Source organism: Hoplias malabaricus, chromosome 3, assembly GCF_029633855.1.
Source record: "Hoplias malabaricus isolate fHopMal1 chromosome 3, fHopMal1.hap1, whole genome shotgun sequence".
Classification (NCBI taxonomy): domain Eukaryota; kingdom Metazoa; phylum Chordata; class Actinopteri; order Characiformes; family Erythrinidae; genus Hoplias; species Hoplias malabaricus.
Window position 1 is genome coordinate 36,219,059 of NC_089802.1, and position 11,860 is coordinate 36,230,918.

Below are 11,860 nucleotides of genomic sequence, written 5' to 3' on the forward strand. Positions count from 1 at the left end.
ATGCATTTATATGAATGACTAACCAGCATTTACATTATATATTACTTACACATGTAGTTAAACATTTTTGCTTGATTCTGCACTACTAACTCTTATGATAATTACTCCTAAAGACATATTATAAGCTAACTTCACTATATGGCATGATAACTTGATATTTACACATTTTTAATTCTTAATGTCTAACCTTGAACAGATGTGCACTCCAGGATTGTAACACACTGACATGATAGTGTTGGTCACGGAGGCGCTGATCTGTAGCTTCTGTTTGTGGCCTTGAAGTGCATTTCTGACTCCCTAAATTTTAGTTTCTCGGGAAAAGAGGGCTGGGAAGAGAGGCCCATTGTCAGCCTGGCCAGATAATGAATGTCTTCAGGGTCACAACAGGCACCTGAATATTGCACGTGAAGAGCTGAGTACTAACACGTGAAATTATGCATATTAATATACGCTAATCAGCCAGAAAACGCCTCACCACCAGGCTATACGTCATCTGGGGTATAACTGTTGGAGTCAGATCATGGGAGGTCAGAGCTTCACTTGGGAGGGGTATCACACTGTTCTCAATGTATTAGTTCTCCTGGATCCAGTATTGTTAAATAAATACTTTGATTTGCTTTGAACTTCACTCGACTGGTGTCTGCGACTCTCCCGTAACGGACACGCCTCCCCCGAAGAGGGAGGGTGTATTTTGGAACTTTTTGTTATTTTCTCATAAGTTGGTAAATTTTAAATACTCTGAGAACGGTCCAAAGAACATTTTTATCTTCATTCTTCATTTATTTATTTATATGTGTAGCTATGTTTGTATGAATTTCTACTGCGTCTAGTAATTGGATGGGATGTCCAGACACAGGAGCCACTGGGACCTATTATAAGCTGACCAACCCTGCTTTCGAGTTAGGTTACAACCAGCCACCCACTGTAAATATAGGCTCAGTGAAAATACATAAGTAAGTAAGTAAATAAATAAATAAATAAATAAATAAATAAATAAATGAACAAATGTTAAAATACAGAAATAAACACATGCAGAAATATGGACATTCAGAAATTGTATGTAACCGCTTATACAGTTCAGTGTGGCGGTGGGTCTGGAACCTGCCCGAAAACACTGGGCGCAAGGCGGGAACACGCCCAGCAGGGGGCAGAAATCAATTCAAAACACTTAATTAAATATGCAGTGTTTATTATGATGACAAGAATCTTTTATTTGTGCATTAATTTTTGTACATTTATGGCCATTTTTAAAAATCCATATACTTGCATTTCTGCAGCGTTTTTATGTTGCGTCATCACTGCGCGCCAATGTGTCACTCCGACGGCGCGTAAACACAAAGCTATGGATCCGAGTGGACTGAATCTTGTTAAGGTGATGGCAGTTAATCATTTAAACTGATATTGTTATCCTGAATAACATTATTAATTAATTAAATTATGTGCGAACTTTTTGCAACAGGAATGTGCCGTTGATTACATTCTTAACCTTTAAGTAAACTGCAGTTTGTATGCCGTGGCTGTGGGAACATTCTATATTAACCTTAGAATTAATGAATAAAAACAAATGAATATGAACGTTTTAAGAAACACGTCTGTCTGAATCCATTCATCGTTGCGAAATTATAGTATAAAATATCGCTGTGTGTATTTGGCAGTTTAAACTTTTTTCCTCGGCTGAAGTCTTTCGGGTTGCTTTCAATTTAAAGTGTGTAAGTGTTCATTGTTTTCCCTAGGTTTTATTGAGCAGTGAAATCGACTTCCTTTTTATCGGCACCGATTAGCTTGTTTGTTTTTCCAATTGTCAGTAACACTGTTAGTGTATAAAGTATTAGTGACACAATACTTTTAATCACAAATTGTGCGTATTTCTTCATATGTGAAAAAGTGATCCTGAGGGCATACACTGGACTTCACGTTAAATTAAACATTTGACATGAATGGAGATAGCCTAAGCTATAAACAAAGGTGCAAACAATATTCATGCCACATTTCCCACCTCTAGGGTTAGATCTTCAAGTTGAACTGATTTAGTGTCACATTCAGTGCTGTTCAGTCACACGGCTTCAGGAAATTTGAGCTTGTGTGACTGTCTGTGAGGAGTTTGGTATGTTCTCTCCGTATCCTGCGGTTGTTCTGGTTTCCTCTTACTGTCCAAAATCACACGTTGGTAGGTTGATTGGCGACTCAAAATTATCTGTAGGTGTGAGTGAATGTGTGAGTGTGTGTCATCCTGTGAAGCCGGACCCACTGCGATCCTGAATTGGATAAGTGGTTACAGACAATGTATGAATGAATGAATGTTATGAATTATTATGCATAATATTTTCATACTGAAATGTGTGTATGGGGGAGTTCACACATTGTCCTTAAGAAATGGCCTTGTTGCACTGCTCTTGCACTAGTCTTTATATATTTAAATAGTATGAATTTGTAGGTGCATGGAGGTGGTGGATATGACTCAGATTTCAGTGATGATGAAGTTGGAGGGGTGTCATCACAACATGGACAGAAAAGGTAGGAAACTCTCTGGGGGTTTTATTTTTCATGTGCACACTGTCCAGACTGTCCTCATAACTAACAAATAATTAATGTGTCATTGGAAAAAATATACACTGAAACGTATTTTTTGTTTTAAAGGAAACATCAAGACGAGCTAATGCAGAAAGCATTTCAGAAAGGAAAACACACCAAAGTTGCACACAGAAATGTAGCTGTTGAAGAATGGGACAGGTACAGGCAGTATAATGTCTATGTAAATAAATTTAGAGAATTCCCAATGTTTCTCATTACCACAACTTCTCAGTACCCAAAACATATTAGGTGTCACAAATATCATTTGTTTGCCTCACACAACATGATCTTTGTTTAAGTAATCTTTAATACACATTGTAAACATACACATCCTAAATATTTGTTGCTGAACATGATTTAAGTAATGTTACATTTTTTTTAATATGCTTTCACAGAGAAGAGGCCAAGAACAGACGTCATCATCTCATATCTATGAATGCTGTATCCTTGCAAATAGCAGTGAGATTTAAAAAAAGTTCTTAGTATCTCTCAGGTTAATGTTATGTTTATTTATATATTTTCACAGACTCTTGCCTCATATAAAACCCATAATATGTTCACACAACTCCAAAAAACGTCATTGTCTGTTTTAAATATGTGGTGCTGTCTTGTTTATTTGTATAGCACTTTTAAAGCAAGTAGTAAACCTGATGTTATCACAAATCAGCTTTACAGACATCATAATTTAAAACAAAAATTTCTGTTAAAATTTTAAATGAATAACCCCAGGTTAGATTTAGGGTCAGTTTTGCTTTATACATATTATTGCTTACAGTTATGTGAATGTTTTCATATTTTGTCTAGACAGTATATTTCCTTCCACGATGCTGATCAGGTTTAAGCCTTGATTTCCACATCTTCAGTTTGACAGACATAAGAAGTTTGTTAGTGACTACATCCTGTACTATGGAGGAAAGCTTGAAGACTTCAGAAGAACCATGTGAGCACATCTTTTAACCATCCCAACAGAAACGTGATGTGAGATGTTTCTGAATCAGATTGAATCTTTTCCTGAATTCTCCTGAATTATTTTCCTGAACTGCATGCAGGAATTCAGATAGAACTGATCTGGACGTGGTGAAAGAAAACCACCACTTTATCTGGAGAGATGAGGATGAGGAAGATATGACATTGTAAGGATTCATTTTAAAAAATTATTTGTGGTAGTCATTTTTTACTGCACTTGACAGGTCTAAGTTTGAATTGTTTGCAGGGAAAAAGAGCTTGCAAAGAAGTATTATGATAAACTATTTAAGGAGTACTGCATTGCTGACCTCAGCAGGTACAAAGAAAACAAGGTTTGTGCCTTTCTTAGTTGTGCCTTCTCTCACTGATTTATAAAGCTTTTATAACACTTCGGTTTTCTCCTCTGTAGTTTGGATTCAGATGGCGAATAGAAAAAGAAGTAATTTCAGGGAAAGGTCAGTGCCTATTTGTTTGTTTGTTCTTATCTGAGCAGCTTTCAGATGGTTGCAGTTTAATTCTATTTTTGTTTTTCTTCATGTCACCCAAAGCAGCGCAAGAAGGATAACAACTTTATGGCAGGGAGTCTCCATTCATATTGATATGTAAATGAAAGGAACTTTAAATAATTATTTAATATAATTTATTGAATTATATTGAATTATAATGAATTTTATGTTTTCCAGAATTAAGGATGCAATCACATAGATATTCTAGGGCAATACTAATAACTGTCAAAACTGTATTGTTATAGCCGATGATATACAGATTTTGACATATTCACATTTTCACAATATTCACAATCAACAACGTGATGTCCCAAGATGTAAGATGTAAACATCCTAATGTCTTCTCTCTGTACTGGGGCTGCTCTGGTTGCAGTGGAGGAATTTCTGGTGCTGTTTCTGTCCTTTATCTTTTATATTACCTTTTTTATATTTACCTTCTAGATTTTGTAAAACTACCCCCACTGACGAGTGTCTCCAAAAAAAAGATGTCTATTTCGCATACAGCATTTGACTACAACTCTACATAGTACTTGCTTTGGGCAAAGAAATCATCATGCTTTTATAAGTGAGCGCACCCCAAACCTGCCAGCAGATGGGGAAAGAAACAGCATAAATACTACTGTCATTGTCATTCATCATTGTACTGAAAATCTTCGCCACTAGATGCCGGTAGACTATGCTAGTCTATGCGAGATGGGGGAATATTTTTATGGCTAAACGCTTGTACAAAATGTACTATAGCTATTATAGCTATGTGGCTTGATATATTGTTTTGTATATAACCATTTTTTTTGCATTTGCAGAATCTGCTTTTCATAAGCATGTTAAATTACATTATTTCTAAATTTCTTTAAAAACTTAAAATGGAACCATTCCACATTGGTGGATGAAGGTATTATTAGGAATTTAGGAGTTTTTTCCAAAGGACCCATTGGTTTTACATTTGATACATTGGTTTGGTAACAGGATAAGAATTGAACCACTTTCGTCTGCATATAAAGACTTGGTGTTATAAACTACACAAACCAACCATGTAACTGTTTGTCTTAAAGTATTTTAAATGAATGAATGAATGAATGAATAAACCAAAATTTTAGGCTGTTTAGCTTACTTGACTGGTGGCTTTGTTAGAAACCTGTTGACAGTTTCACATCATCTGCCATCAACTATCTCCTGCTTGTAAAGCTGCTCCCTCAGCTCCACTGTAAATCAGGGAGACACGACTGGGGACATGACTCAGCACAACACATTCTAATATGTTTTTTATGATCAGTTTTGGCACTTGAGACAACACTCAAAATGTGAAGAAAAGAGTTGTGGCTTACAGAAGATTTATGCTGACTTGTTTTGCATTACCCCAAAGTAGCTTCTTTAAAGGTTTGAATGTGGCTCACGTGAGCTTTTATCGCAGGAGCCTCCGAGTCAGATGTACGTCATGGCGGAGACGAGGTAATTGGCCACCACTTTAATCCGTGTGGCAAGTTGAGGATAACGGCTAAGTCACACTCATTCCCTCAGCGCTCTTTGACGGCTGAGAATGGCACGGGGTGTCACTGATAATCAAGGTCCTGCCCAAATCTCACGTTGGCTTGGAATTAGTCAGATCAAAATTTAGATACAGTGTGAAAACTAAAATAAACACTCTTCTTGGATTTAACAAACCATGTGTTAAATCACTTTCCATTTTTCAGACTTGACAGACAGGTCTTTCTGAACCACAGGTTCTGTTCAGCCATGCCCAAACCTGTATACCTTTGATCTAAAGGTCACAAAACACATAAAAGTAGAGTTAGCATCATGTGCTAGTCAGCAAGAAACAAAATCAATTTCTGCAGACAGGCTTTATCTGAAAAGAAATTGTCCGTTCTCTGGTTTTGTGCGGACACGGGTGAGGTGAGTCCTAAATCTCACCCAGACAGCGTGTGGTGAGGAAAGCCTTCAGAGTAGCTCTCTGATGACGCACATTCCCACAGCAGCAATCTGGAGGATCCCTTTTAATCCAACAGAAGATAACACCAGCGAGCTGCCGGACCTGGGGGAAAGGACCGAGCAAGGGCAGAACTTATTGGAGACCTCTCTCTCTCTCTCTCTCTCCACCATCACATGATCCACACAAATACAGCAGACCACGTTCTTAGTGTTAGCATTGTCTTGTAGCTAAAATACCTAGGCTTATTTTACAGCTCTTTTCCGGGAAATAAATATTTAGGTTCTGGTATCTCAATGACAAATTGTTGGTTCCATCTTTCTTTCTTTCATGCTTTATACTTTTTTATTTATTTGTTTGTATACATTTTAAACAAATTTAAACTATCATTATCCTCCTTTGTTTGTTTTATTCTTAGTTGTTTTTGTTCTTCCATCAGGTGTAATTCCATCTCTGTCTCTGGTGTTTGATTGATTAATTGATTGATTGATTGATTGATTGATTGGGTGACTGTAATATGTGCAGGCCAGTTCCTATGTGGAAATAAACGCTGTGAGAATCTGGAAGGGCTGAAGAGTTGGGAAGTGAACTTTGCGTACGTGGAGCAGGGCGAGAAGAGGAACGCTTTGGTCAAACTGCGTAAGGCAGACATTCATCTGAGCTCCACTCCTGTTAATCTCTTCTTTCTCTCCTCATTGCCTCTTGAGCACAGCTAATCTAATTAGCAGACTCAAAGAATGACAATTCGCTCACTGACTTATACAGATCTTACTTGTGGGCAAAACTGAGAGTAATGAATAATGAACAGAACTTACATAATTTTGTCTTTACAAATTTACGCTCATTAGTTTCTAGTGATGTTTATTTTGTTTATTTCCAGTGATTATATTTTTTATTGTTCCTCGATAAGTACTTAAGTGTTTATATAATCTAGTGCCTTTGGGTAGAAGTACAATTTTCCCGACAACATAATTTTTATCATATTTTCCACTGATACAGACAATATGACAAAAATAGAAAGTGCAAAAATATGTGTTAAATAAATTAAATTGTCCAGGAGAGACAAAACATTATTTTGAGCAAGACTTTCACCAGTGTTTTGCCAGTGTGCCAATTTTTTACATTGATTTTTTTCCTGTGTAAATGTTGGTTCAACTCTCACTCATTTGCTCTGTGCTGTAGGTCTTTGTCCAGAATGCTCATTTAAGCTGAACTATCATCACAAGTAAGGAGATGTGTTATTGTTGTTTTAAAAGTTTAACACCATGTTCTGTGATGTAAAATGAATATTGTTCACTCGTCCATTTGCCTTTCATTTGCCACTGTAGTATTTTTGAGTTTGACATATGCTTTATACTCTCTTTGTCTTCCAGAAGGAAAGAGGTTAAATCCAAAAAAAGCAGATCGAAAAAGAGTACTGATAAGCCACAAGCAAAGAAGTTCAAGTCATCATCACATTCTAAGAAACATAAACACAAATACAATACCAAAGATAAAGGTAAGACTGTTGTTTGTTTCCACTTCTCAATGGTCTACACTTGCTACTAAGCTTTTAAACATTTATTCTCGGTAGAGAATAAATGCAGTTGTATTGGGGTTATAAAGGATGTGAACGATATTTTACACCGAACAGGTTGCATCACATACTTTGCTCTGGGGCAAAGCACTCTTGATGGTAGGCAGATTCATACAAGAACCTTAAACTTGTTTCAGAAAAACAACATCTAAAAAGCATTCCAGCACTAGTCTGGGCTTGTGGTGCTTTCCATCATTTTGTGTGATCATTATCTACATGCATACACATCGCTCAAAATATGTTTCACTTATCTATGAACATTAAAGGAACAGTTGATGGAATGAAGTTCACTTGAGCTGGCTACTTCTAACATATCTGTGCATTATGTCCACATTTGAAGCAGTTGTGCAATAGCAGTCATTGTGAGACACTTTTTTGTTCTTCTGTCAACAGAATCCTCGTCTTCAAGTTCAGAAGATTCTCTGGAGTCTGACAGAGGTTTGAAATCACCATTTCCCCCCCCATCCCTTCTTCTCAAGCCACTGTTTAATGCATTTTATGCATTGCATGAACCTGCCACCCTCTTAAACTAAACATCTGTGGGGTATTTTATTGAGTGTTGAGTGTTCAGGGTAAAGCTTACATAAGCTTCACCCATTTGAGCACCACACATTGAACATTGAGAGGGGTGAAGACATATATTACATTATGGGAAGTTATTCATAAGAAAGTATTTGTACATTTATATTGTGGACCCTGAGCAGTCTGAGTTACTCTCTATTCCAATTACTGCTCCCTAAATAGAGCACTTCAGGAGATAGTGATAAATAAAGAAGATAAATAGAGCACTTCAGGAGAAAGCCAGCATGGTCAGCAAAACAAATGCTGGTTTCAGTCAGTGCAAGCCTCATGTGCTCAGTGAAGTACTTGGTTTTACATAGCGTGAGGCTTGTGTGAGCAATGGAGTAGGTGCTGGTTTTACATGGGGCGAGCCTTGTGAGCAGCAGAGTAGGTGCTGGTGTCTTGTGTTAGGCTAGTAGTGATTGCTAGCTCTAGCGTGAGATTGCAGGAACTTGAAGGGCGGAGTCATATAAGCCTTATGACTGTTCAGGGTAAAGCTTACGCTGGCTTTACTCATTTTAGGACCACCCAGCTCTTGGGTCCTGGGATTGTGGGTTCAAGCCCTGTTCCAGGAGACTGTTTGGTATGTTCTGTTTGGTTTCCTCCGAGTGCTCCGGTTTCCTCCCACAGTCCAAAAGCACACGTTGGTAGGTGGATTGGCGACTCAAAAGTGTCCGTAGGTGTGAGTGTGTGAGTGAATGTGTGTCGTCTTGTGAAGGACTGGCGCTCCTACCTTGCACCCACTGATTCCAGGTAGGCTCCTGACCCACCACCACCCTAAACTAGATTACTAGGGTTACAGACAATGAATGAATTAATTAATGAATGGATTATTTTGGGCCCTGAAGAACCAGATTACCTTATTTACAAAAAACTTCAGATTTTGATTCCCAGCTTCTAAGATCTAAATAGGTGTGATGGTTAATAATACGAAACAATTCACACAAATACAGAGGGCAAGTTCATTTACATTTTCAGGTGTGTAATTTATATTACTTTTAGAAATAAGCATAAATTTAACAACTTTTTTAATTGTAAAACTATTTAAATATAATGGCTTTTTTTTGCATTTGTGCAACAACAGGATTATTTCTTTTATAGGATTTTTTTCCCACATAAGAAGAAATATGCTTGGCCATTTTATAATGAGCCTGCACTAATACTAAGTTGCACAACCATTGGCAAGAACAACAGCCTCCAGATATTTTTGTAACTGTCTATAAGCTTCCTGCACCCTTCTGTTGGCAGTTTATTCCACTCATCATGAGAAATTTGTTACAGCTCTTGAATGCTTGAATTTCTTTTACCATTAACAACTTTCCTTTTTATTTTAGACCAGAACTCACTGTCGTCCATTTCAGAACTGTTCATTTTGTTCTTTTTAAGCATTCCTTTGTGCTTCTGGATATGTGTTTTTGTCATTGTCTTGCTGAAGGCTCAGACTTAGCCTTCTGACACTGTACAGAACGTTTTATCCTAAAACCGCCTGATTTCTTGATTTCATTAATGGTTCCAACACCTTCAGTATCAGAGGTAGCACAGCAGCTTCTCAGCATCTTTAGCTCCACCATATATGACAGTAGGTTGTTCTTTTTCTAATAAGCTTCATTTTTCTGCAGTGCCAAAGGGCTCTTATTTTGGTTTCATCAGTCAAATATCATTTTCCCAGAAGGACAGTGTTTTGTCTAGATAGGTTCGAGCAAAGACCAGATGTGTCTTTTCATGATTCTCCTTCAACAATCGGGTTATCCTAGGTCTTCCCCCAGCAGCCCTTCTTTTGTGTATAGCTTAACAAAATATAGTAAAGTGATTCCTCGTAAAAAACAATTTATTAAGAGTATTTGGACTTTTAAACCCCTCCCTGTGCTGTTAACAACCCACCCTTTGCATTAGACAGTCATTCTATAATGTTTTTCAGCTGGAACTACATGTGATATCCTACCAGTTTCTTTAATAGTGTAATTCCTAAGCTGTGATTTAGCGTAAGTAAATTTCACTCGGATGTGGACATGAACAATACATGTACTGTACGGAAGAAATACTTGTAAATGATATATTTTGTCACCTACAGACCTAGTCTAATACATGTAAATAATTAAAAAAATATACTTTTAATTTACACACCATAAGAAAATGATATTTTTTGGCACCTAGTCTGCGATATAGCGGCCATAAGCCCCCTTGAAAAAACCCGCAAAGTAGCGAGGGATTACTGTAATCTACATAGAAATCCATATTGTTTTTATATATTCCTGAGAAATCTATATTACCAGACTAATAGCCTTCTGGACTAACTGAAATTGGTTAGGCTTTTTATTCTTTTCACAACACCAGTAGGTTTTGTTTTAGATATTTCCTTGGGGTGGTTGGTGGCCGGAAGGCTTGTTAAACCTTTTTTTTCAACTCCTTGTCCTTTAGACTCACAGTGTGAAGGTAATGATAAAGGCCCCTTGGAGTCTGAGCACTGGAAAGGTCCAGCTCCATCTGCAGCAGAGAAGTCACGGTGAGACTATTCTTAATTACATTTTATGGTTTAGTGCCACATACAGCTTGCATATATATGAAGAAAGTGTTCTGTGAGTGGTCCATTTTAAAAGCAAACATAATCAAGCATGCTGTTTTCTGTTTTTGTTACAGGGAGGAGGAGTTTGATGAATATTTTGAGGACATGTTTCTCTGATTTGTCCAGTAGAGCACATACAGTACTTGTTGTATGGAATTCATTGCTTGTCCGAAGATGGGGATGGTTTGAATAAAACGCTTCCTATATCATTCGCAGTTTCATGTTCTTATGTTGTGTTTGTGTAACTTGGAATTCGGTTTCTACAGATTTTGGATCACTTTCTACTTGCATAGGAAAGAAAGATTTCACGTAGAAGAAAAAACAGTGACTGCTCAAGTGAATTAAAAACACCAAATTGAACTCTGAACACAAATCCTGAATTCTGTGGTTGGATGGATAGAACAAACACAGTTTAGTGTGTTTATGTGCAATTCATTTTGCAATCTTAAAATAATTAAAAAATTTAAAAAGCATTGTTGTGCCTCTCTTGAAGGAGCTGTGTCTAAACTCAAAGTCAATCTGGCCATTGCCCTACTTAATGAATCAAGCTGTAGGATGAAGAAGCTCCAGATTTCAACCGAAACAATCTGCTTCTCGACTTGGCTGTGAACCCGTTCCCTGAGCCTCTTTAGCATAGGCTGATCCAGCTTGAATAATTAATCCCTCCCCATATGAGCGAGAAGCTATGGTGCTGGCCAGCCCTTAAAGGTCCACCTAGTTCTCAGTGTCCTCTAAAGAGCCTGAGAGAAATGGCAACGTTCAGCATGAAAAGTCAGCTATAAATAACAGTAAATTTTCATAACACGAGGCATTGAACAATGCATTTATTAGTTTTCAAGATATCATTTACAGCATCATATAAGCAAAAGAATTTGTTACATAATAGGACATTGGTTGTGAATTCTACAGTTTTCCATGAGGATGATATATATATATATATATATATATATATATATATATATATATATATATATATATATATATATATGTTTATGTCACAGTGTCTTGAATATACAACCATAAAAGTATGTGTACAAACTGTCAGCTTGATGAGATGTCTTTGCTCTGGTCACAGACCTTACTGTTTGATGTTTTTATTTTTTGTCTTTTTGGTCTTTTTTTTTTTTGTTTGTTTTTTGTTTTTTTGAAAGTTAAAAGGGCATCACTCTAGGGAAAGTGTTTTAACTTCA

At 37.0% G+C, this 11,860-nt stretch overlaps 1 protein-coding gene across 1 annotated transcript; it reads left to right on the plus strand.

The window, feature by feature from the left end:
• The first annotated feature begins 1,317 nt into the window (after positions 1-1,317).
• Positions 1,318-11,542, plus strand: fra10ac1 (FRA10A associated CGG repeat 1). Its single transcript, XM_066666499.1, has 14 exons — positions 1,318-1,372; positions 2,435-2,514; positions 2,638-2,730; positions 2,967-3,012; positions 3,435-3,511; positions 3,621-3,704; positions 3,785-3,869; positions 3,947-3,992; positions 6,496-6,609; positions 7,153-7,195; positions 7,344-7,468; positions 7,940-7,984; positions 10,526-10,610; positions 10,745-11,542. The coding sequence occupies exons 1-14, from the start codon at positions 1,343-1,345 to the stop codon at positions 10,785-10,787; spliced, it is 996 nt and encodes a 331-aa protein (XP_066522596.1). The 5' UTR covers positions 1,318-1,342; the 3' UTR covers positions 10,788-11,542.
• Positions 11,543-11,860: the final 318 nt, after the last annotated feature.

What these genes read in the sequence shown, in the direction of transcription:
- fra10ac1 (XM_066666499.1), top strand. Translation starts at nt 1,343, where the DNA reads ATGGATCCGAGTGGACTGAATCTTGTTAAG. An exon ending in GATGAGGAAGATATGACATT is followed by an intron (nt 3,705 to 3,784) that starts GTAAGGATTCAT and finishes AATTGTTTGCAG; the next exon opens with GGAAAAAGAGCTTGCAAAGA. An exon ending in GCAGGTACAAAGAAAACAAG is followed by an intron (nt 3,870 to 3,946) that starts GTTTGTGCCTTT and finishes TCTCCTCTGTAG; the next exon opens with TTTGGATTCAGATGGCGAAT.